Genomic DNA, 21,884 nt, shown 5'->3' with positions numbered 1-21,884 from the left:
AGGCAGAGACACAGGCAGAGGGAGAAGCAGGCTCCATGCACCGGGAGCCCGACGTGGGATTCGATCCCGGGCCTCCAGGATCACGCCCTGGGCCAAAGGCAGGCGCCAAACCGCTGCGCCACCCAGGGATCCCATCCATCAGCATCTTAAAGGGGTTGTGAATTAGACAAGGTTAAGAACCTCGGTGCCAGACTATAAAGACCTTGAGGAATTAGGGCTGGCCTTTCAGGGGTTTAATAGATACTTTCTTATGCAAAAGGTTTCTAATCTTCACAATAGCCCTTTGAGGGAAGCAACAGAACACCCATTTTTCAGATGCAGAAACTCAGAAAGGAAGAAGTGGTTTAGAGTAAAAGACAGAGTCCCTAACTGATGCAAATACACTGGAGCACCGATTCCAGGCCCAAAACCCAGCGAAGCCCCGAGACCCCAGTTTCAGCCAGAGCTCGGCGCCGCGGCTGCCTGCCTCCTCGCGGGGTCGCACCCCCGCCGGCCCACTGGCCCGCCCCAGGCTGTGTCACAGACTTGGGGAGTGAAATTGATTTTCGGCCGCGCGGAGCTCCGCCCCACGCCGGGCTGGGCCCCGCCCCCGCTGCAGTCGGTATTGTCCGACGGTTCCCGGCGTCCCTCGGTTCTCCTCGGTAGTTTCCGGCAACGATCGAGAGTTTCTAACGTCCCCCCTGTTGTCTCTCGGCTGCGGTCCTCGCAACCGCCGCCCCCCTTTTCGGTTCCCTCTCCCCCTCCCCCCTCAGCCGGCCCCGGCAGGCGCCTCTGGCGCTACGGGCTGGGCAAGATGGCGGCCTTCGGGATCTTGAGCTACGAACACCGGCCACTGAAGCGGCCGCGGCTGGGCCCTCCCGATGTGTACCCGCAAGATCCCAAACAGAAGGAGGTGCGTTCAAAAATCGGGGCTCTCGAGGGGCCTGAGGCGGGCGATCGGCAGAGGAGGAAGCATTGATGGTTGGGGGGGGCGGGGCGGTTCGGTGGGAGCCAAAGTCCCAAAACGGGTTAAGAGTAAAGTGGGCTGGTGTAGGAGAGTGGGACCTGGTGGGGGGGAGGAGGCTCTTGGGTGTGAATAGGGAATGATGTAGGGGCCACGCCGGAGGCGCCCCCCTCCACACACACACACACACACACACACACCTCAGAAAGTTGTCTCAGGCAGCTTGGCGAGCTGCGGCTGCTTGCAAGCTTGCAAGGAAGAGTGATACTGAGCGAGCGCTGGGTGGTTGGAAATCTTAGTGACTGTGGGGGTGAGGGTGGGGTCCAAAGGAATATAAGGGCCTAGCTTTAAATAACAATCTGCTCTACTCAGAGTCCTCCTACCTTTTTTCCCCCTCCGTTGTTCTCTTCTCCTGCCCTCCTCTTCCACCACCACCACCCCCAAGGGGGAAAAAATAAAATAAAGGAAAAGCTAAAATGTCTTTTTCCTGCCTCAGGATGAACTGACAGCCTTGAATGTAAAACAAGGTTTCAATAACCAGCCTGCTGTCTCTGGGGATGAACATGGCAGTGCCAAGAACGTCAACTTCAATCCTGCCAAGGTGAGACAACCCTGCCAAGCTGAAGAAAAAGGCTGGAAGAATCTGAGGAGGGGCAAAGGCCCTGGGTTGGGAAGAACCAAAGGGATGACCTGAATGGCTGGCTGAGTGTTCCTTCGTGGCTTCATGCCGCCACATTGGTATTTGCCTGTCAGAGGCGTGAGTGCCTCTCTGCCCCTTCTTCCCACCCTGAAGTATAGTTTTCTTTCCTCAGATCAGTTCCAACTTCAGCAGCATTATTGCAGAGAAGTTACGTTGTAACACTCTCCCTGACACTGGTCGCAGGAAGCCCCAAGTGAACCAGAAGGACAACTTCTGGCTGGTGACTGCACGATCCCAGAGTGCCATTAACACCTGGTTCACTGACCTGGCTGGCACCAAGCCACTCACACAACTAGCCAAAAAGGTGAGGTGCTAGTTCCTGATCTCCAGGCCAAGGTGGGGAGCATGGGTATGAAGTAACTATCCTATTCCCAGATGAAGCTACATGGTTGCCAGCTTGTGGTAGTCATAGAGATCTCACTGTTTACAATGTCTGTCCAGGTCCCCATTTTCAGTAAGAAGGAAGAAGTCTTTGGGTACTTAGCCAAATACACAGTGCCTGTGATGCGGGCCGCCTGGCTCATCAAGATGACCTGTGCCTACTATGCAGCAATTACTGAGACCAAGGTTAAGAAGAGACATGTCATTGACCCCTTCATGGGTGAGTACCTCCTAATACCATGGGTCCCACCACTGATGGCATCAAGGAGTGACAGAGAGACCCTTGGTATTGTTCTCCTTCCTCAATACTAAGGGTCTCTCTGATGTTTCTGCTTGCATCTTACACTCAATTGGTAAATACTGAGTACCTTGAGTATCTACTGGGTACATGTCCCAGGCTGTCAAGGTGATTGGTACCTTATTCCCACCATCAGGGTGCTTCTTATCTGATAGGGATGCTAAGGCATGTGTATGAGTCCCATAATTAAACATAGAAAGTGTGTCTATGTGTATGTATGTGTGCGTGTCTCAAAAGAGCAGGTGAAAGGTTTTTTGAGATTTCAGTGGACAGAAAGATTACTTTCTTTGGAGGACACCTGGGAAGGCTTCAGGAAGGTGGCGTTTGGCCAGAGCCTAGGAGGATGAATAGGATTTAGAAGTATGGCAATTGGGGGGTGGTTGGCGTGGGCATGGGAGAGGGACACAGAAGATGTTCTAAGGAGAGGGATGGTATAAAATAGCCCCTGTTCCCGTCTTTCCCCTAGAATGGACTCAGATCATCACCAAGTACTTATGGGAGCAGCTGCAAAAGATGGCTGAATATTACCGTCCAGGGCCCACAGGCAGTGGGGGCTGTGGTTCCACTATAGGGCCCTTGCCCCATGACATAGAGGTGGCTATCCGGCAGTGGGACTACAATGAGAAGCTGGCAATGTTCATGTTTCAGGTAGGAAGAAGGGCATGTCCCTTGAAGCCATGGTGGAGCCTGGCCTCACATTCTGCTAGTCCAGGACAGAGTCTACCTGTCAGCTTGGCCTAGATGTGGCTCTCTTCCTCCTTTCATTTACTTTGTTTGCCTTATCTCTAATAGTCCCCCCCAGGGAAACTAATACTCTTCCTACCCCTTGGACCATAGGATGGAATGCTGGACAGACACGAGTTCCTGACCTGGGTACTTGAGTGTTTTGAGAAAATCCGTCCTGGAGAGGATGAATTGCTTAAACTGCTGCTGCCCCTGCTGCTCCGAGTAAGGCCTAGGATTTGGGGGCACGGCGGCGGGGGGCGGGGAAGGTGGGGAGCCTAGGGAGGGTTTGAGGAGGAATAAGATGTGAGTTCAATGTCCCTTGTAGAGACCTGGGGGTTTTAATCGGCATGTCTTTACAGTACTCGGGGGAATTCGTTCAGTCTGCATACCTCTCCCGCCGCCTTGCCTACTTCTGTACCCGGAGACTGGCCTTGCAACTGGACGGCATGAGCACTCACTCATCTCACGTTATATCCGCTCAGTCGACAAGCACACTGCCCACCACCCCTGCTCCTCAGCCCCCAACCAGCAGCACACCCTCTACACCCTTTAGTGACCTACTGATGTGCCCTCAGCACCGGCCCCTGGTTTTTGGCCTCAGCTGTATCCTTCAGGTAGGTGCCAGGTGGGCCCAAGGAGGCATTAAGAGGCATCCTGAGAAGAGTGGGATGCCCATCCTGGAGAATGGGGGTGATTCTAAATGGGAGGTAGGAACAAGCACGGAGCACTTGCTTAGAGATTATTGCTTCTCATCCTTGGGGGGTGTTAGTTCCTTTCCAGGACCAGAGTAGGCCCAAAGCCTTTGAGGAAAGTGGATGTGGGGAGGGGCTCAGAGGTGGAGTAGTGATACACCAAGGACCTGGAATAATGTTGGGTCAGAAATATAAGGGTCAGGTCTTCTGGTGGGCTTCTAGAAATGTAGTCATGGTGACTGAGTTTGATTTAGCTATTCTTGTCTGGCAGACCATCCTCCTGTGTTGTCCTAGTGCCCTAGTTTGGCACTACTCGCTGACCGACAGCCGCATTAAGACTGGCTCACCACTTGACCACCTGCCTATTGCCCCCTCCAACCTGCCCATGCCAGAGGGCAACAGTGCCTTTACTCAGCAGGTAAGTCTCACCCGTAGCCTGGTACCCCTGGATTGAGATGGAAAGCTGAATTGCTCTTTCAGAAATGGTGACTTGGAGTCTGGTGCTGTCCTTTTCATCTGGGCCTTGGCCTTCTGTATACTTTGGTGCATTCTGAAAGCCTTCCTTCCCTGTAATACAGGTCCGTGCAAAGTTGCGTGAGATTGAGCAGCAGATCAAGGAGCGAGGACAGGCAGTTGAGGTTCGCTGGTCTTTTGATAAGTGCCAGGAAGCTACTGCAGGTGGGTGCCAGAGGACAAAGAGTAAGAAGAATGTATGAGGAAAGAATGGTAAGGACCTATCACTCTGAGAGTCAGGATGACTGGGCCTCTGGTTAAGTCCCCTTTACTGCTTTTCCTCCTGAGGCTTCACCATTGGACGGGTGCTCCATACTTTGGAAGTGTTGGACAGCCATAGTTTTGAACGCTCTGACTTCAGTAATTCTCTCGACTCCCTTTGTAACCGAATCTTTGGATTGGGGCCTAGCAAGGATGGGCACGAGGTAAGCAAGAAGGGGACTGGAAGGGGCAAAAAACGTTGCAAGGGCAATAGTACACATGAGGGGAAGGCATGGCAAGGCACAGATACTGGAGATGTCTGAGGAGATGTCCTTACTGGGTCTGGGAGGTTTTAGGATGGGACCCAATTTTGTAGGAATTGGGGCATGGTTCCGTATCCTCAACCCTACTTTACTCACCCCCGTCTTCTTTTGGTCTCCAGATCTCCTCGGATGATGACGCCGTAGTATCATTACTGTGTGAATGGGCTGTCAGCTGCAAGCGTTCTGGTCGGCATCGTGCTATGGTGGTAGCCAAGCTGCTAGAGAAGAGACAGGCTGAGATTGAAGCTGAGGTGAGGTAGCAGAGATAAGAGAATAAAGTTGGGGGCACCTGGGTAGTTCAGTCGGTTAGGCACCTTCCTTCCATTCAAGTCATGATCCTGGAGTCCTAGGATCAGGCCCCACGTCGGGCTCCCTACTCAATGGAGAGTCTGCTTTTCCCTCTGCCCCTCACCCCACTTATGCCCTCTCTTGCTTTCAAATAAATAAAATCTTAAAAAGAGAGAGGGAGAGACAGAGAGAGAGAGAGAGAATGCAGTTAGCCAATGGAGTAGTGGCAGCTGGGGTTGGAGACAGAGCTGAGCAGTGGAACTGAAGTTCAGGTGAGAATAAAGAAGGGATAGGGAACGTAAAAGGGAGGCTGAGGACATAAGGGCAAAAGTAGAAAGGAGACCGATGTTGGAGTTAGGGAAGCAGGCAGGGATTCAGTTGGGAGGCGGTAAAGGAAATGGAGGTCAAGGCAGGGATGGAAGCCAAGAGCCTGGGGATGGAAGCAAAATAGATGGCAGTTCAAACATGACCCATAGAAAGGTGAAGAAACAGCAAAACTGATGCTTAGGGTTTATTTTCTCACCTTACAGCGTTGTGGAGAGTCAGAAGCCGCAGATGAGAAGGGTTCCATTGCCTCTGGATCCCTTTCTGCTCCTAGTGCTCCCATCTTCCAGGATGTCCTCCTGCAGTTTCTGGATACCCAGGCTCCCATGCTGAGTATGGACTCCTGCCCCCTTCTGGTTCCCTCCGCCTAGTTACCCACCACTGTCACCAGGAAGCATAATTAAGGGCTTTCTGGTATACATTTCTGTCTTGGGCTTTATGCAGACTGGTTTTCAGACATGATTCTAGCTTCTGATTATCTTGGAGTTTAACAGAATAAAAGGATAAGGAAAAGAGTAAAAACAACAGACAACGGAAGCATTCTCACATATAAATAGCAGCAAGGATGCTGTATTCCTTTCCAAGACGAGGTGCAGGGCAGGAGGAGGGTTAACCAACTATACTTTGTCCCTCAACAGCTTTGGGGTTTTTTTGGGTGGGGGTGGAGGGGTGTCATTCTTCTTCTGGCCTACCTCAGGTACTCTAGGAACACCAGGTCTTAGGTGTGTTTCTCTCCCTTGCTGCCCATTTCTTGTGCCCTCCTGACACCTCTATTCTTGTTCTATCCCTGCAGCGGACCCCCGAAGTGAGAGTGAGCGAGTGGAGTTCTTCAACTTAGTCCTGCTTTTCTGTGAACTGATTCGGCATGATGTTTTCTCACACAACATGTATACTTGCACCCTCATCTCACGGGGGGACTTGGCCTTTGGAGCCCCCGGTCCCCGGCCTCCATCCCCCTTTGATGACCCCGCTGATGACTCGGAGCGCAAGGAGACCGAGGGCAGCAGCAGTAGCAAGCTGGAGGTGAGCACGCTTTGTCCTGCCCCGGCTCCTTTCTTTGGGTGTTCCCAGCTTCCTGGCTCCCACAGTCCTCCGGGAATCCCTTCCCCTAACATAAGGAGGATAGTATTGGCCCAGGGGTGCTTCGGGGCTGGCCAAGCCCTCTTGCACCTGCTGTTGGCATCTGCTCCTCACAGCAGGGTGAGGTGCTCTGATCCCCACTTTTAAGCTGGAGGGAACAGCATGAGGTGGGTAAGTGACCCGTCAGAGAGCTCGACTGCAGAGCCACTGCTTCTCCCCATCGTAGTCTCCTCTCTCCGACTTCGCAGTTGACCCTTCTAGATGGTGGGGAGCCATTCCCCAGGCGAAAGCAACTTGGCTTATGTTCTGTGCCCCCAGGACCCAGGGCTCTCAGAGTCCATGGACATTGACCCTAGTTCCAGTGTGCTTTTCGAGGACATGGAGAAACCTGATTTCTCAGTGAGTTCAACCCTGGTATGGAAGAACCCAGCTCCCGAGGTCCTGCCCTTATGCCTCTTCAGGGGAATCTCTTTGTGCCCTGACCCCCTTTCCTCCCTCTAACTGTTCTGCCCTCTCACCTTCCCTTAGTTGTTCTCCCCTACTATGCCCTGTGAGGGGAAGGGCAGTCCATCCCCCGAGAAACCAGATGTTGAGAAGGAGGTGAAGCCCCCACCCAAGGAGAAGATAGAAGGGACCCTTGGGGTTCTTTATGACCAGCCACGACATGTGCAGTATGCCACCCACTTTCCCATCCCCCAGGTACTGTTCCCCCAGCCCCTGGAGACCGTGGGTTTGGAGCCGAGGTTTCTGTTCAAGGACCGTTCTGAGGGGTTGGAGCCATCGTTGCGGGCATGGTGTGCTGGGAAGGGCTGGGAGGCTGAGGAGCAGGGGGCATGCTTTTAAGAGGAGGGAAGGAGCTCCGTGCTGGAGTCTGATGGTGCTGCCGGGATGCAGGAGGAGTCATGCAGCCATGAGTGCAACCAGCGGTTGGTCGTACTGTTTGGGGTGGGAAAGCAGCGAGATGATGCCCGCCATGCCATCAAGAAAATTACCAAGGATATCCTGAAGGTTCTGAACCGCAAAGGGACAGCAGAAACTGGTGGGTTTGAGGCTCCCGAAACAGAGCTCCCCCAAAGAATGCCCTAGTCAGTCTCCCCTTCCCCAGCACAGGGAACCCCCAGTCATGTCCCAATGTCCTGTCTCTTGGAGTCTCCTGAGAGCTCTAGTCCTTTTGAAACTTCCCCCCTCATTCCCCTCCTCTGCAGACCAGCTTGCTCCTATTGTGCCTCTGAATCCTGGAGACCTGACATTCTTAGGTACCTCACAGTAAGCCCCATACTGCCCGCCCTTCCCCCTCCCCTCCCTCGACCTAGCACCTCCCTGTATGTATTCCTCTAAGGTCCATGTAGTCTGTGGTCCTCCAGACCTCAGCTTCACTGTCCCCTTCCCTTCATCCCCCCCTTCCCCCTCCTCAACCCTCCTTTCCCTTTTCCCTTTCTCCCTCCCACCCTTCCTCCCCGCCTTCCTCCCCCTGGCCCTCCCCCCACCCCCCCATAGCCTTCTCTCCCTACCCCCAGTCAACTAGTTATCTTCCCTCTCCTGACTGGTCCCTCTCCACTGTCCCCTCAGGTGGGGAGGACGGGCAGAAGCGGCGGCGCAACCGGCCTGAAGCCTTCCCCACTGCCGAAGACATCTTTGCTAAGTTCCAGCACCTTTCACATTATGACCAGCACCAGGTCACGGCTCAGGTGAGGGCCTAAGCCCTGCCCCCTTCCCACATTCTGCTGGCCTGCCCTGTTTTCCTTTCCTCCTTCTCCCTCTCCCCACCCCACCACCAGGCACTAGGCTGATTCCCAGTCTCATCCCCTTCCGTCTTCCTTTTCTGGCTTCCCTGGTTCTCCCCACCTCTTTCCACTACTGTCTCACTCCTTCTGCCTTTATCAGGTCTCCCGGAATGTTCTGGAGCAGATCACGAGCTTTGCCCTTGGCATGTCATATCACTTGCCTCTGGTGCAGCATGTGCAGTTCATCTTTGACCTCATGGAATATTCGCTCAGCATCAGTGGCCTCATCGACTTTGCCATCCAGGTGGGGAAGTTAGGGGGATCAGGGGGGAGGAAGGCATTTGTACCATAGAGGGTCACCAGGGTGGGCGGCATAGGGGCTCAAGCCGGTGTCCTGGGCCACTTAGGAGGGGCAAGAAGGCCAGCATGATGGGAGCCAGAGAGTGAAGGGGAACAGGAGCTAAGCAGGCAGGACTAGAGGCTTGCATGCTCTGCATAGAGGCCCGAGAACTAGTTTATAAAGTGTTGGGGGCAGAGCGTCCTCCCACTGTAGAGTTCACAGAATCATATTCTAGAGACCGGTGAGATCGTCCATGTGGTTTGTGGCTTGTGTCGTTAATAGAATAAAGGATAGTGGCATATGGCAACAGGGCTCTCCCAGAATGAGGCACCTCAGGCCTGCCTTGGCCATTCCCTCACAGGCAGGGTGGGTATATATAACACATGGGCCTCTTCTCATTTCTCACCACCCCCCACCACTCTCTCTGCTAGCTACTAAACGAACTGAGCGTGGTTGAGGCCGAGTTGCTCCTCAAGTCCTCGGATCTGGTGGGCAGCTACACCACCAGCCTGTGTCTGTGCATCGTGGCTGTCCTGCGGCACTACCATGCCTGCCTCATCCTCAACCAGGACCAGATGGCACAGGTCTTTGAGGGGTAAGTGGGGCTGCAGGATGATCATGCACGTGACCCCAGTGAATGCTGATGGAAGTGACCCCCAAAAGACTTGGGGAGGCTACCTTGCCATTTGGGCAGACAGGGGAGAGTATCGCCAAGAGTTGTGAGTCTGTGGCCAGGGACCTTTGTGTCTTCACCTGTGCACACCACCCACTGCCCCATCTTGACTTCGCCCTCTTGTGACAGGCTGTGTGGCGTAGTGAAGCATGGGATGAACCGATCAGATGGCTCCTCTGCAGAACGCTGTATCCTTGCTTATCTCTATGATCTGTACACCTCCTGTAGCCATTTAAAGAGCAAATTTGGGGAGCTCTTCAGGTAAGAGAGGTGGGAGGTAAGGGTAGAGAACAGGATCTTGTCCCATCTCCTTCCCGTTACCACTCAACTTAGGAGCAGAGCACAGCTCAGGACCCCTCTGTCTCTGCGGGGCTGTCTGGGAGCTATAGCCATCACATGTTCTTGGTTCCAAAGAATAGGCCTGTCTCCTCCTCTTCCTTTTCAGCCTGGCCTCCGGCCCATCTCAACGGGACCCAAATTCCTTGTCCCTGCCTCCAGAGGCCCCTGTGCCTTAGTCTAACTGGGTCCCTTTCCTGCCCAGTCTGCTTTGGCCCATCTCCCCATCTCCTTTCTTGTCCCAAGGCCCCCAGCCCCTGACTTTTTTCCTTTTCTCCCTTCTCCTGACCACCCCTCTGCCCCACTGGCTCTCCTCCAACACTCCTATGTCCCTTCTGCCACCCCTGCAGCGACTTTTGCTCCAAGGTGAAAAACACTATCTACTGCAACGTGGAGCCCTCAGAATCCAACATGCGCTGGGCACCCGAGTTCATGATCGACACTCTGGAGAACCCTGCAGCTCACACCTTTACCTACACGGGGCTAGGCAAGAGTCTTAGTGAGAACCCCGCTAACCGCTACAGCTTTGTCTGCAATGCCCTTATGCACGTCTGTGTGGGGCACCATGATCCCGATAGGTATGGGGCGTCCTGAGTTGGGAACGGGCACCACGCTCCTGCCTGAGTTTGGGAGGGATGAGATGCCTGGGAGGTACTGCAACCACGGTTACTGCTGGGGTGGAGATGAGAAGTTAATGAGTCTGAGGTTTTATGGAACAAGGTTTTTCCTGAGGGCATTTATCCTTTTCCCCAGGGTGAATGACATCGCAATCCTGTGTGCAGAGCTGACTGGCTATTGCAAGTCACTGAGTGCCGAGTGGCTAGGAGTACTCAAGGCTTTATGCTGCTCCTCTAACAATGGCACTTGTGGTTTCAACGACCTCCTCTGCAATGTAGATGTGAGGCTTGCGCCAGGGTCCTGCCAGGGTGTGGGGTGGTTCCCGGGGCAGGGGGCCGGTCACAGTCATTGCAATAGTCAAGAGACAGAGTCCCACAGAGTGGAGGCCTACTGCTTTGAATTGGCCCCCTCTCTGCAGGCTGAGTCGAGATGTCTTGTCTGCTTTGTCCTCCAGGTCAGTGACCTGTCTTTTCATGACTCTCTGGCTACTTTTGTTGCCATCCTCATCGCTCGGCAATGTCTGCTCCTTGAGGATCTGATTCGCTGTGCTGCCATCCCTTCACTCCTTAATGCCGGTGAACCACCAGTCCGTAACCCTTAGAATTTCTGGATCCCAAGTTTGACTACACACTCCATGGCCACACCCTCACTGTTGAGTGTGGGGCTCCCCGCTATCACCAGAGGCCAGTTGTGTGATGGGCCTCGGGCCCAGAGCGGCCTCTTTCTAACGCTGTGTTGACTGCCCTGATCCTTCCCTGTTGTGACCCTCCTAAGGGACCCCCCCCCATCACACTGCAAGACAGCTGACTGCTCTGTCTCTCCTCCCCCATTATCTTGTTATTTCTCCTTTTGCCTGACTTCGCCTTCCCTTCTAGCCCCTTGCCACCCACAAACCCACGGACAGTCCACTTTTGCCCTGTCCAATTTGCTTTGTTTTCCTTTTTTTTTTTTTTTTTGCAGCCTGCAGTGAGCAGGACTCTGAGCCAGGGGCCCGGCTGACCTGCCGCATCCTCCTCCACCTTTTCAAGACGCCTCAACTCAATCCTTGCCAGTCAGATGGAAGTAAGTGACCCTGATCTGGGCCTAGCCAGCAGTAGAAAGTGTGGCTGCTCCCCCCCCCCCCCCGCCCCACCCACTGCCTGCACCCCACTGGATCTACTTTTGCTTCTCATGACTTGGGCTCCCTCTCCAGACAAGCCTACAGTAGGAATCCGTTCCTCCTGTGACCGCCACCTGCTGGCTGCCTCCCAGAACCGCATCGTGGATGGAGCTGTGTTTGCTGTTCTCAAGGCAGTATTTGTACTTGGTATGGGGGTAGGAAGGGAGTGGTGCCAGAAGTGTGTGTGGGGTGGAGTGCCAGCTAAACTACAAAGGAAAGTCTTTCTCCCTCCTGAAGGTGGTCTCTCTGACCTTTGGGGAGGAGAGGAGGGAGGGAAGTATATTTCTGTCCCATAGGGCAGGATTTGGGGGAGTTGCTGCTTCTGTGGGTCTGGGGTGGGTCTCTACACCGTGTTCAGATCTCACTCTGCCCTCCCTATCTCCCGCCCGTGAACCACAGGGGATGCGGAACTGAAGGGTTCAGGCTTCACTGTGACAGGAGGAACAGAAGAACTTCCAGAGGAGGAGGGAGGAGGTGGCAGTGGCGGTCGGAGGCAGGGTGGCCGCAACATCTCTGTGGAGACAGCCAGTCTGGATGTCTATGCCAAGTACGTGCTGCGCAGCATCTGCCAACAGGTCAGTCTCACCTTCCCCCCATGCATCCCAAATGCCTTTATATAATAATGTCCTGTTTCCAGCCCTGATCATGCCACCTTCCTACTATACATCACGTCTCTCATCAACCCCCAGCCCATCTCCCCCTTATTCCTTACCCCCACTCACTGTTTGCCCCAGTGCCCTGGTTATCTACTTCCTCAGGAATGGGTAGGAGAGCGTTGCCTTAAATCATTGTGTGAGGATAGCAATGACCTGCAAGACCCAGTGTTGAGTAGTGCCCAGGCCCAGCGCCTCATGCAGCTCATCTGCTACCCACATCGGTTGCTGGACAACGAGGACGGGGAAAACCCCCAGCGGCAGCGCATTAAGCGTATTCTGCAGGTAGGCCAAGGTGGTGAGGGTCTTAGAGGAAGCAGTGGGGCCCAGGCCCTGGGTGAAACAATGGGGACCCTGAGGGAAAAAGAGGGGGTTAGTCAAGTAGGAAGACTGAACAAGGATGTGGGCAAAAGGTGGTCAGAGCAACAGCCCCCATGTGGGTTTTGAAGTCAGGCCAGTGCAGTCCAGACCCTAGAGCCAACTGCTGGATGAGGGCATGGCTATCTGGGACTGTAGCTTATCAGTGAGAGGCGGCACAACATCTGCTAAGCCTTGTTTAAGGCCTTGCTTGTTTGGTGTTTGCTCACAGCTCAGTAACGAACAGCAGTAGTACTTCATAGCTCTTGATTACCAAGTGTCAGCTTCATGCCGAGTATTGTGCTCAGCACTCTATGTCCATCTTCTCATTTAATCTGTCCCAACCCCCAGAAAGTAGGTAGGAGTGGCCAAGTTTGACCAAGGAGGAAACCAAGGCTTGAAGAGTTTATTAAGTAATTAGCCCAAGGTCACACAGCTAGTTTAGAGTCAGGGTGCGAGCCCAGGTGGGCCTGTGCCCCTTCCACTTTGCCATGCTGCTTCAGGCATTCAGGTAACTGAAGGGTGGAGAAATAAAGCTGTTAAAAGAGCTACAGGAATGAGTCTCTTCAGCCCAGAGGAGATAATGTTAAAGAGAGATTAACTCACATTAGCCCTTGGGTCTGTAAAGGACTTTGAACAGCTGGTTTAAAACAGCCTGCAACTTTAACATCAAAGATTTAGGGTAAGTGCTAAGCAGAACTTACCCATGTGGAGGAATGTGAAGCTCTGGAATAGGAGACAGGGGAAAGATGGGAAATCTTTCCAGAACCGTTTTTAAAATAGGCTAGATTTTTCAACGATTTTGGATCATTTTGGTGTAGTCTTTCCTAAAGATGGGGACGTGGAAGTTCCTTTCAGACCTGTAGGCATATGTGTTTCAAGGTTGTGAGAGATCAGGAGGTGGCTTAGTCAGGGTGGGGGGTAAGTGGCTGGAAATGGAGAGGGGGGACAGGATGATGATGAGCTTAGGGGTGGCGTCTCCATCACAGAACTTGGACCAGTGGACCATGCGCCAGTCTTCCTTGGAGCTGCAGCTCATGATCAAGCAGACCCCTAACAATGTGAGTTGGCACCTGGCCCTCTCTGTCCCATGCTCACTTCCAGCTCCATGTGTCAGGGGTGTGGGCTACCATAGAAGAACCTGTGTCCTATGGAACTTCAGGTTCTTGAGCTGAGAAAGAGAGGGTGGGAAGATGGCAAACGCATGGGGCTGATGAGTAGGGGGAAATGGGTCAGGAATGTTGGGGCTCGGTGGTGTGGGGGAAGATTGGCGATGGTGGTGGTGGGAGGCAGTTTCTCTGGTCACAACTGTAAGGAGGCATGTGAGGAGAAGACAGTGGGGGAATTGGAGAAATAGGGAGGCTCTGGAGGGCAGGCTCTCAGCAGAGTTGTGTCTTTCCCTCTCATTACCTTCCAGATGCCTTTCTCCGCCCTCATCTCCCATCTTTCCTGCCGTCTGTTTTCCTTCCTATCACAGTTACCTATTGAGCACCTCTGTGCCTTTCATCCTCCCCAGGAGATGAACTCCCTCTTAGAGAACATCGCCAAGGCCACAATCGAGGTTTTCCAACAGTCAGCAGAGACAGGGTCATCTTCTGGAAGCACCACAAGCAACATGCCCAGCAGCAGCAAAACAAAGCCAGTGCTCAGGTTGGGTAGAAATGCATTCAGACCCCTCCCCTTATGACTTGTTCTCTCATAGTGTAAATGATTTCAGTCTCACAGAGATACTAGGCCTGTCCATTGGGCAGGGAGAGCATGGCTTGTTCTACCCTTGCCTGGCTCCTCTGGAACTCTGTCTACTCCCATCTGTCCTCCAGCTCTCTGGAGCGCTCTGGTGTGTGGCTGGTCGCTCCCCTCATCGCTAAGCTGCCCACCTCAGTCCAGGGGCATGTGTTAAAGGCAGCCGGAGAGGAGTTGGAGAAAGGCCAGCACCTGGGTTCCTCTTCCCGCAAAGAACGTGACCGACAAAAGCAGAAGAGGTAAAGCTGCTGTGGGGTGGAGGGGGGCAAGGATCAGGATTGAGGGTTAGAAAGGAGAGGAGGTGGGGCTGGGGAAAAAGAAAAGTTTAGATAAGTTGGGACAGAGGGGTGGGGATAAAAAAATCACAGAAAAGTGGAAAATTGGAGGGGAAGAGTGGGCACGGTTGGGCTAGAGGCTAGATCTTGAGAGAATAGGGCTGGGGCTTCTGGAATAATGAGGTTGGAAGCTACCTTTTATCCCATGGTCCTGTTCTTTCTCTTTTCCTTTTCCTTCCCTCTCTTCTCTAGCATGTCCCTGTTGAGCCAGCAGCCATTCTTATCTTTGGTGCTGACATGTCTGAAAGGGCAGGATGAGCAGCGTGAGGGCCTTCTCACCTCCCTCTATAGCCAGGTGCACCAGGTATGGGTCTCTGGGCTGCTGAGCCAGGCCAGAGGGCAGGGATGGGCACACCTGAGGCCACCGTGTACCCAGAACCTTCTGTACTTTCGGATCAACGCCTTGGGTGTTCGGGAATGGAAACGAGAAGATCCCTGAGCCGTGCGTTATGCTTGTTTCTGTCTCAGATTGTGAATAATTGGCGGGATGACCAGTACTTAGATGACTGCAAACCAAAGCAGCTAATGCACGAGGCTCTCAAGCTGCGGCTCAATCTGGTGAGAGGGCAGCTGGGGAGACGAAAGACAAGGGTGAGATAGAACTGCACTGCAGAGCCCCCCTCTTGCCTGTCAAGGGCAGGTGGGCGCAAAGATGGAGGGCCTAGTTGCTTCTGAGTCTTCAAAATATTAACCTGGAGCTCCTAAAGACACTGGACCTAAAAGTGGTTGAGGGCCTGGATCCTTGCAGAGACCTGGGCCCTAGGAGCCCTAGAAACCCATTGTGGAATGTTGAGTGGGATCCTGGACATCCCTTAGTCCAGCCCCCATCATTTCATAATTAAGGAAATGGAGGCCCTGAGGTGCCAAGAATTAAGTCATTGGCCCAAAATCATGTAGCAGATCACACGTACAACTGAAACATGCCCTGTGGTGTGCTAAGCCACAGCCAGGCCAGGTTATGGTCTAAGCTTTCCCTAAATGCTACACTTTACCCCTGAACCATCTGACTGACTTCTTGTGGCCCTGGCAGGTGGGGGGTATGTTTGACACGGTGCAGCGCAGTACCCAGCAGACTACGGAGTGGGCTGTGCTCCTCCTGGAGATCATCATCAGCGGCACTGTCGACATGCAGTCCAACAAGTAAAGCATCCCCACCCCCTTCAGTTTTGTGCCCAAGAGGAACTCCCTTCCCCCACACCGGGTGCACGACCCACTATAACTGGTGTGGCCCTCTCTGCTTGCATCCTACCCTGAGGCCTTTGTCTGTCTTAGCCTCTTTCCTCTATGGTTTTTTCCTGGGCCTCTCCTCACAGCGAGCTCTTCACCACGGTGCTGGACATGCTGAGCGTGCTCATCAACGGGACTCTGGCCGCGGACATGTCTAGCATCTCTCAAGGCAGCATGGAGGAGAACAAACGTGCCTACATGAACCTGGTCAAGAAGCTGCGGGTGAGCAGGGGAGGCAAGGCCGGGCGGCTCCATTCCCTTTCCCCTTGACCTTGGGTATGCCACCCAGCCTCAGGGACTTCGTTCTGGTCCAGATCTGGCCATCTCCCCTCCCTGTTTGCGTCTCCTTTCTGTTTGTTCTTTGTACTGGGAGGGTTTACTGAATGTCATCTTCATGCCTATTTCTCTGCTGTCCCCTGAGACTCCTCATCCCTCTTTATCTGTGTCCTTGAACTCTCGCCCCATCTTCCTATGCCCACAGAAAGAGCTGGGGGAGCGCCAGTCAGACAGTCTGGAAAAAGTTCGCCAGCTGCTGCCACTGCCCAAGCAGACCCGAGACGTCATCACGTGTGAGCCACAGGGCTCCCTCATTGATACCAAGGGCAACAAGATTGCCGGCTTCGATTCCATCTTCAAGAAGGAGGCACGTCGCCTTTTCTTCCCATCCCTGTTCCTACCCCAGCATTATCCCCCCACGCACAGCTCTTTCCCTGCCTTTGGGCAAGAGCTTTCCCTATGTCAACCTTGTAGCTACGGCAGGCTCAGCAGGCCAGGGAATCCATCAGGCTCTGCTGGTGAGCACCGTCTCTGGGATGTGGAGTTGATCACTAATTTTTTTTTAGGTTTCTCTCCCCATCTTGGAAGCTTCATCCTCTTTCCTGGGTCTGTCCCTCCAGCTCTCCCTACCTTCCCCATCCACACCCACCTTTGAACTTACCACCCGTTTCTCGGCCCCCTGTCCTCCTCCATCCAGCCTATACCCCACCCATCTGTCTGGCTGCCTGCTGGATCTGTTATCCCTTCATTCCTCTGCCCCAACCCAGCCATCTCTGCACAAATTTCTCTGTCCCTTCTGTCTGTCAGTTGTGATATTTTTTGAGTAACCAGAATCTTTGTGGAAAGCAGAGAGGGGGAAGGAAAAGAAGATGCAGGGTCTAACATCCAAAGTCTGACCCGGTCATACATACAGTGTCTTCATGTCTTTTCCTGGCCCGCCTATCTATCTGTCTGGGTGGCTCTCTGTGTATCTCTCTCTGGTTCTCATTTGTCCTTTCTTGGTGTCTCTCCACTCACCTCTTTGTCTCTCCCTCCCCGTTCCCATCTCTGTCTTCCTCTGAACCTCAGTGCCTGTGTCCATCTCTGCTCCGCTGGCCCTTCGCCCTCTCCCCCTCTTAACTCTCTGTCTGCTCTGTGTGTGCATGTGTGTATGTGTTGCTATATATCCATGTTCGTGTCCATCTGCTTCCTCTCACTGTCTCCCCTGACCCTACCCACACCCTTGTCATCTCCTCTTATTGCCTGCAGATACTTCCACCTCTCCTGCAGACCCTCAAGGTCTGTCTCCCACTTTCCAAATCTTAGCAGCTCACTGTTTCTCATTTTCTGGAGCAGGGTCTACAGGTTTCCACCAAACAAAAGATCTCTCCCTGGGATCTTTTTGAGGGCTTGAAGCCATCAGCACCACTCTCTTGGGGATGGTTTGGAACGGTTCGAGTCGACCGGCGAGTGGCCCGAGGAGAGGAACAGCAGCGGTTGCTGCTCTACCACACACACCTGAGGCCCCGGCCCCGTGCCTATTACCTGGAGCCACTTCCACTGCCACCAGAAGATGAGGAGCCCCCTGCTCCCACCCTGCTAGAGCCTGAGAAAAAGGCTCCAGAGCCCCCCAAAACTGACAAACCTGGGGCTGCCCCACCCAGTACAGAGGAACGCAAGAAGAAGTCCACCAAGGGCAAGAAACGCAGCCAGCCAGCCCCCAAGACAGAGGTTAGTGCTGCCCCGCCTGGCCCCCCACTTATGCTTCTTCTACAGAAAAGCCTTCTCCCTCTCTCTCCATGATTCTGTGCCGTTTCTGGTTCCTGGGGGCAATGGGGAAGAGGTGCCATTAGCATTACAAAAGTGAGCCATGTAGGTCTAGCTCATCTTCACTCCTGGTACCGCACCTCACCCCACCCCACTGAGCTATGGCCCACTCACCTTCCTCCTCTGCTGTTCACACAGGATTATGGAATGGGCCCAGGGAGGAGTGGCCCCTATGGCGTGACGGTGCCTCCGGACCTCCTACACCATGCTAACCCCAGTTCCATATCCCATCTCAGCTACAGGCAGGGCTCCATAGGCCTGTACACCCAGAATCAGCCACTACCTGCAGGTAAGTGCCAGCCCCTAGGAAGGAGAGTTATCTGAACATTCCCCGCACCAGGGGGACAAGGACACATCCCTGAGGATCTGTGGGTGACCAGGACACTGAGCAGGGACTGAGGGGACAAGGAGCCTGGAGAGATCAGCCCATTCCTCTTTCTAGGTGGCCCTCGCGTGGACCCATACCGCCCTGTGCGGTTGCCAATGCAGAAGCTGCCGACCCGACCACCTTACACTGGAGTGCTGCCCACAACCATGACTGGAGTCATGGGGATAGAACCCTCCTACAAGACCTCTGTATACCGACAGCAGCAGCCCACCGTGCCCCAAGGACAGCGCCTTCGCCAACAGCTCCAGGCAAAGATAGTGAGAGGGGCAGTAGGGAGGGTCGTTAGGGAGAGGGGCTCTGGAGGGTCACAGGACTGAGGAGACACTTGGGATCTTCACAAGGCCTTGCAGAGCAGGAGATACAAGAAACAAGATGGCTAAAAGCATTTCCCGAGTTTGAGTTTGTCTCTTTTTTCCCTTTAGCAGAGTCAGGGGATGTTGGGACAGTCAACTGTCCATCAGATGACTCCCAGCTCTTCCTACGGTTTGCAGACCTCCCAGGTGAGGGCATAAGAGGATGTCAGTGGGGAAGGTGGGGGGCTTGAGGCTAGCTGCTCTGCACAGTCTTGGCCTTGACCCCCCTCTCTCTCCTCCTCTTCTCCAGGGCTATACTCCTTATGTTTCTCATGTGGGATTGCAGCAACACACAGGCCCTGCAGGTACCATGGTGCCCCCCAGCTACTCCAGCCAGCCTTATCAGAGCACCCACCCTTCTACCAATCCTACTCTTGTAGATCCTACTCGCCACCTGCAACAGCGGCCCAGTGGCTATGTGCACCAGCAGGCCCCAACCTACGGACATGGGTTGACCTCCACCCAAAGGTACCCGAGGCATCTGGGGGGCTATGAAGACACACTGGGCTGGGAAGGCACATCTGGCTGGGGAGAACTTGTGCCAGGAAGTGATGGAACTAGTCAGAACTCTTGCAGATATGAAGAACACTTATCTGGCCACAAAATGCCAGAGCTGGAAGGGAACCTGGCGACCAGTAGTCTTCTGTCCGCTTGCCTGATATTTCTTCGAGGCCCAGAGAGAGAAATATCCTTCCTACAGCTATGATAAGGAGAGATAAGGGATTCTTAGATGTGGTGTGTGGTAAGGACTCATCCAGCCGGTAGTAGAGTGGTTCCACACTGGAACAGATGAGCCAGCAAGCCCTCCCACCATGCTGAATGCCAGTCAGGCCTTTTAGTTAAGATGTGGGAGTCACATCTTGGGGCTCTGCAGCTTAGGTTTTAGAATACCAGGGAGTGGACCAGAGGAAAGCCCTTTACTTTGAAATATCAGTTGGCCGTCCACCATGTGGCCCACACTATGCCAGGATGGGGTAGGGTGAGAAGAGATCTTTAGAAAATACAAGGTCCCTTACCACAGAGAACCTTTCATCTGGTTGGGCTGGTGAGACTTAACAGAAGAACATCTAAAGACTATGGTGAGGAGAGGTATGATCAGGTGTGTGGCTGTACACCATGAAGTAAATGGGAATTCAGAAAAAGGTATGGGATGTCTTCATGGGCCTGAGTCATTGAAGAGTTTCATAAAGGAGGTGCGATTGGAGTTGGCCTTCGAAGGATAGCTGTAATTTGGATTTGCGGAGTGAAGGATGAGAAAGGGGAGTCTGGGTAGACGACACAACATGAACAAAGATGTAGGGGCCAGAGTGAGGGGGGTGACTGGGAGGGGATGGGAAGAAGAGTGTGGATAGAGTGTAAAATTGTTGCTGGGGCAGTAGCAGGAGCTAGGCCAGGGAGGGGCAGGGCAAGTGAGACAGTCCCTGAAAGAGTTCTTTTGATTGGGAGAGCCATATAGTGAGTTGATGTGTTGACAGATGAATATGGGATGCAGGGATAGGATGCATGGGGAAGGAGACGGAAGAATGAAGATAGAGAGCCTGGCCAGCCAGCCAGAAGGTAGCCTGTTGCTGTGCTATACGTGGGAGGGCGAAAGAGCAGTAGAAGTCAGTAGTTTTTCAGATTCTGAAATGTCATTGGGTACCACCACTACCACCAATAGCAGAAAGCACCTCAGTGGGTGCCTCTCCTATCCTAAGACCAGTTTTTGTTCTCGTAAGAGCAAAACAGCAAAAGCAGGATTGGAAGATGCCTCACTGTGAAGGATATGAACCACTAAATCGGGGTGATGTCTTTGCCCCTTACTCCCCAACCTAGAAGTGTGTCAGAACCCAGAAGGGCCCTTCTGGTTAGTGCTGGGAGGGATGAGTAGAACGACTTATTTAGGTTTTCTTCAGGTCAGGGACCTGAGACATCTACTCCTCCCCTACCCCTCAACCCCCTCATCCCTCTATCCCCTCACCCCCCCAGCCATGCCTTGAGCTTCGGACCACTGGTCTTCGCAGGTTTTCACACCAGACCCTGCAGCAGGCACCCATGATAGGTACCATGACTCCTCTGGGTGCGCAGGGCGTCCAGGCCGGCGTGCGATCGGCGTCCATCCTGCCTGAGCAGCAGCAGCAGCAGCAACAGCAGCAACAGCAGCAGCAGCAGCAGCAACAGCAGCAACAGCAGCAGCAGCAGCAGCAGCAGCAGCAGCAGCAACAACAGCAGTATCACATCCGACAGCAGCAACAGCAGCAGATTTTGCGGGTGAGGCCCCAGGCCTTCAAGTGGGACCTGGGCACCCCCGGAGGGGGAGAGGCAGGTGCTCTTCCAGGGTTTGACATGATGGTGAACCGAGTGAAGCCGGCACCCACTCCCTGGAGCACCCCAAGCACGCAGTAGGGGCCTGAGAAGTTCCTACCCTCCCCCCTGTGTCCCCCCCCACCCCCGCCACTGGCTTCTGGGGTGGTCAGTGGGATCTCCCTGGGAGTCTTGCGCTATTAAGGGGGACAGTGGACCAGTTCCCCTCCCCAGAGCCACCACCATGTCTGAGGCTCACTGCCCTTGTTTGTAGCAGCAGCAGCAGCAGCAACAGCAGCAGCAGCAGCAGCAGCAACAACAACAGCAGGCACACCAGCAGCAGCAGCAGGCAGCTCCTCCCCAGCCCCAGCCCCAGTCCCAGCCCCAGGTAGCTGCTGGGCCATAGCCCCTGGCTCAGGGACAGTTGCCCAGGTTGGGCACAGCATTTTGGGGGCAGTGGGGGGGTGAGTAGAGGTGGGAGGCAAGGTGGGGCACTCCAAAAAGGGAGTCAGGAGATGAGGATGAAAAAGGAAGCGGAAAGTTCGAGATCAGTCTTCCACTTCCGGTTTCCACCTCAGTTCCAGCGCCAGGGGCTTCAGCAGACACAGCAACAGCAACAGACAGCAGCTTTGGTCCGGCAGCTCCAACAACAGCTTTCTAGTAAGCCTGCTTTCCTCTCTAGGGAGAGCCCCAGGGACTACATGGTGGTGGGGGGGCGGGGAGGGCAGGTGACCGCTTCAGGCCCAGGTTGGGGTGGGGTGATGGGTGTGAAGCATGGCATCCTGTCCCTTACTTTGGTACTCAAATAGCCTTTCTCCTACATACCTATATCCTTGCCTGGTCTCCCAGCCCTGATGACCTCTGGTTTTCCACAGATACCCAGCCACAGCCCAGTACCAACATATTTGGACGCTACTGAGCCATCTGGAAGAACTGCCTGGATGTAGCCCCACCCCTTCCTATTAATTCCCAGTCCCCTTCTTGGGCTAGCACCAGTAGTGGTTGGGGCTCTTCCCTCAGGCTCCATTTTTAATAAGTTTTTAGTATTTTTGTTAATGTGAGGCATTGAGCTGTTGGGTTTTGTATATTATTTATATAGAGACCCCAGAGCTGTTGCACCCAATACACAGAGCTTCTTTGCAAA

General features: G+C 53.9%; 1 protein-coding gene across 9 annotated transcripts in view; it reads left to right on the top strand.

Moving 5' to 3' along the window:
* MED12 (mediator complex subunit 12) overlaps window positions 1–21,884 on the top strand; it is a 26,710-nt gene extending 4,826 nt beyond the window's left edge. The window contains exons 2-47 of one of the 9 annotated variants that reach the window (XM_072816280.1): window positions 753–892; window positions 1,440–1,544; window positions 1,756–1,947; window positions 2,085–2,244; window positions 2,789–2,970; window positions 3,160–3,270; window positions 3,408–3,662; window positions 4,012–4,158; window positions 4,319–4,418; window positions 4,542–4,678; window positions 4,897–5,028; window positions 5,596–5,722; window positions 6,183–6,412; window positions 6,788–6,868; window positions 6,998–7,168; window positions 7,364–7,508; window positions 7,675–7,725; window positions 8,039–8,157; window positions 8,354–8,497; window positions 8,965–9,128; window positions 9,336–9,467; window positions 9,893–10,120; window positions 10,296–10,440; window positions 10,615–10,735; window positions 11,121–11,222; window positions 11,353–11,466; window positions 11,719–11,894; window positions 12,078–12,257; window positions 13,319–13,390; window positions 13,846–13,979; window positions 14,150–14,311; window positions 14,600–14,711; window positions 14,876–14,965; window positions 15,438–15,547; window positions 15,721–15,856; window positions 16,116–16,277; window positions 17,246–17,620; window positions 17,855–18,005; window positions 18,159–18,361; window positions 18,530–18,604; window positions 18,708–18,762; window positions 18,838–18,925; window positions 20,461–20,707; window positions 21,015–21,128; window positions 21,319–21,400; window positions 21,616–21,884. In XM_072816280.1, coding sequence (XP_072672381.1) covers window positions 794–892; window positions 1,440–1,544; window positions 1,756–1,947; window positions 2,085–2,244; window positions 2,789–2,970; window positions 3,160–3,270; window positions 3,408–3,662; window positions 4,012–4,158; window positions 4,319–4,418; window positions 4,542–4,678; window positions 4,897–5,028; window positions 5,596–5,722; window positions 6,183–6,412; window positions 6,788–6,868; window positions 6,998–7,168; window positions 7,364–7,508; window positions 7,675–7,725; window positions 8,039–8,157; window positions 8,354–8,497; window positions 8,965–9,128; window positions 9,336–9,467; window positions 9,893–10,120; window positions 10,296–10,440; window positions 10,615–10,735; window positions 11,121–11,222; window positions 11,353–11,466; window positions 11,719–11,894; window positions 12,078–12,257; window positions 13,319–13,390; window positions 13,846–13,979; window positions 14,150–14,311; window positions 14,600–14,711; window positions 14,876–14,965; window positions 15,438–15,547; window positions 15,721–15,856; window positions 16,116–16,277; window positions 17,246–17,620; window positions 17,855–18,005; window positions 18,159–18,361; window positions 18,530–18,604; window positions 18,708–18,762; window positions 18,838–18,925; window positions 20,461–20,707; window positions 21,015–21,128; window positions 21,319–21,400; window positions 21,616–21,659 — 6,462 coding nt within the window. In that variant the 5' untranslated portion in view covers window positions 753–793 and the 3' untranslated portion in view covers window positions 21,660–21,884. Of the gene's footprint in view, window positions 1–588; window positions 893–1,439; window positions 1,545–1,755; window positions 1,948–2,084; window positions 2,245–2,788; window positions 2,971–3,159; window positions 3,271–3,407; window positions 3,663–4,011; window positions 4,159–4,318; window positions 4,419–4,541; window positions 4,679–4,896; window positions 5,029–5,595; window positions 5,723–6,182; window positions 6,413–6,787; window positions 6,869–6,997; window positions 7,169–7,363; window positions 7,509–7,674; window positions 7,726–8,038; window positions 8,158–8,353; window positions 8,498–8,964; window positions 9,129–9,335; window positions 9,468–9,892; window positions 10,121–10,295; window positions 10,441–10,614; window positions 10,736–11,120; window positions 11,223–11,352; window positions 11,467–11,718; window positions 11,895–12,077; window positions 12,258–13,318; window positions 13,391–13,845; window positions 13,980–14,149; window positions 14,312–14,599; window positions 14,712–14,875; window positions 14,966–15,437; window positions 15,548–15,720; window positions 15,857–16,115; window positions 16,278–17,245; window positions 17,621–17,854; window positions 18,006–18,158; window positions 18,362–18,526; window positions 18,605–18,707; window positions 18,926–20,460; window positions 20,708–21,014; window positions 21,129–21,318; window positions 21,401–21,615 lie in introns of those variants that run through there. The other 8 variants (XM_072816279.1, XM_072816278.1, XM_072816275.1 and 5 more) reach the window with 8 other exon arrangements.

This window comes from Canis lupus, chromosome X, assembly GCF_048164855.1.
Source record: "Canis lupus baileyi chromosome X, mCanLup2.hap1, whole genome shotgun sequence".
In the NCBI taxonomy this organism is placed as follows: Eukaryota; Metazoa; Chordata; class Mammalia; order Carnivora; family Canidae; genus Canis; species Canis lupus.
Note: the sequence above shows the minus strand (reverse complement) of the source record. Positions and strands in the feature narration are given on the sequence as shown.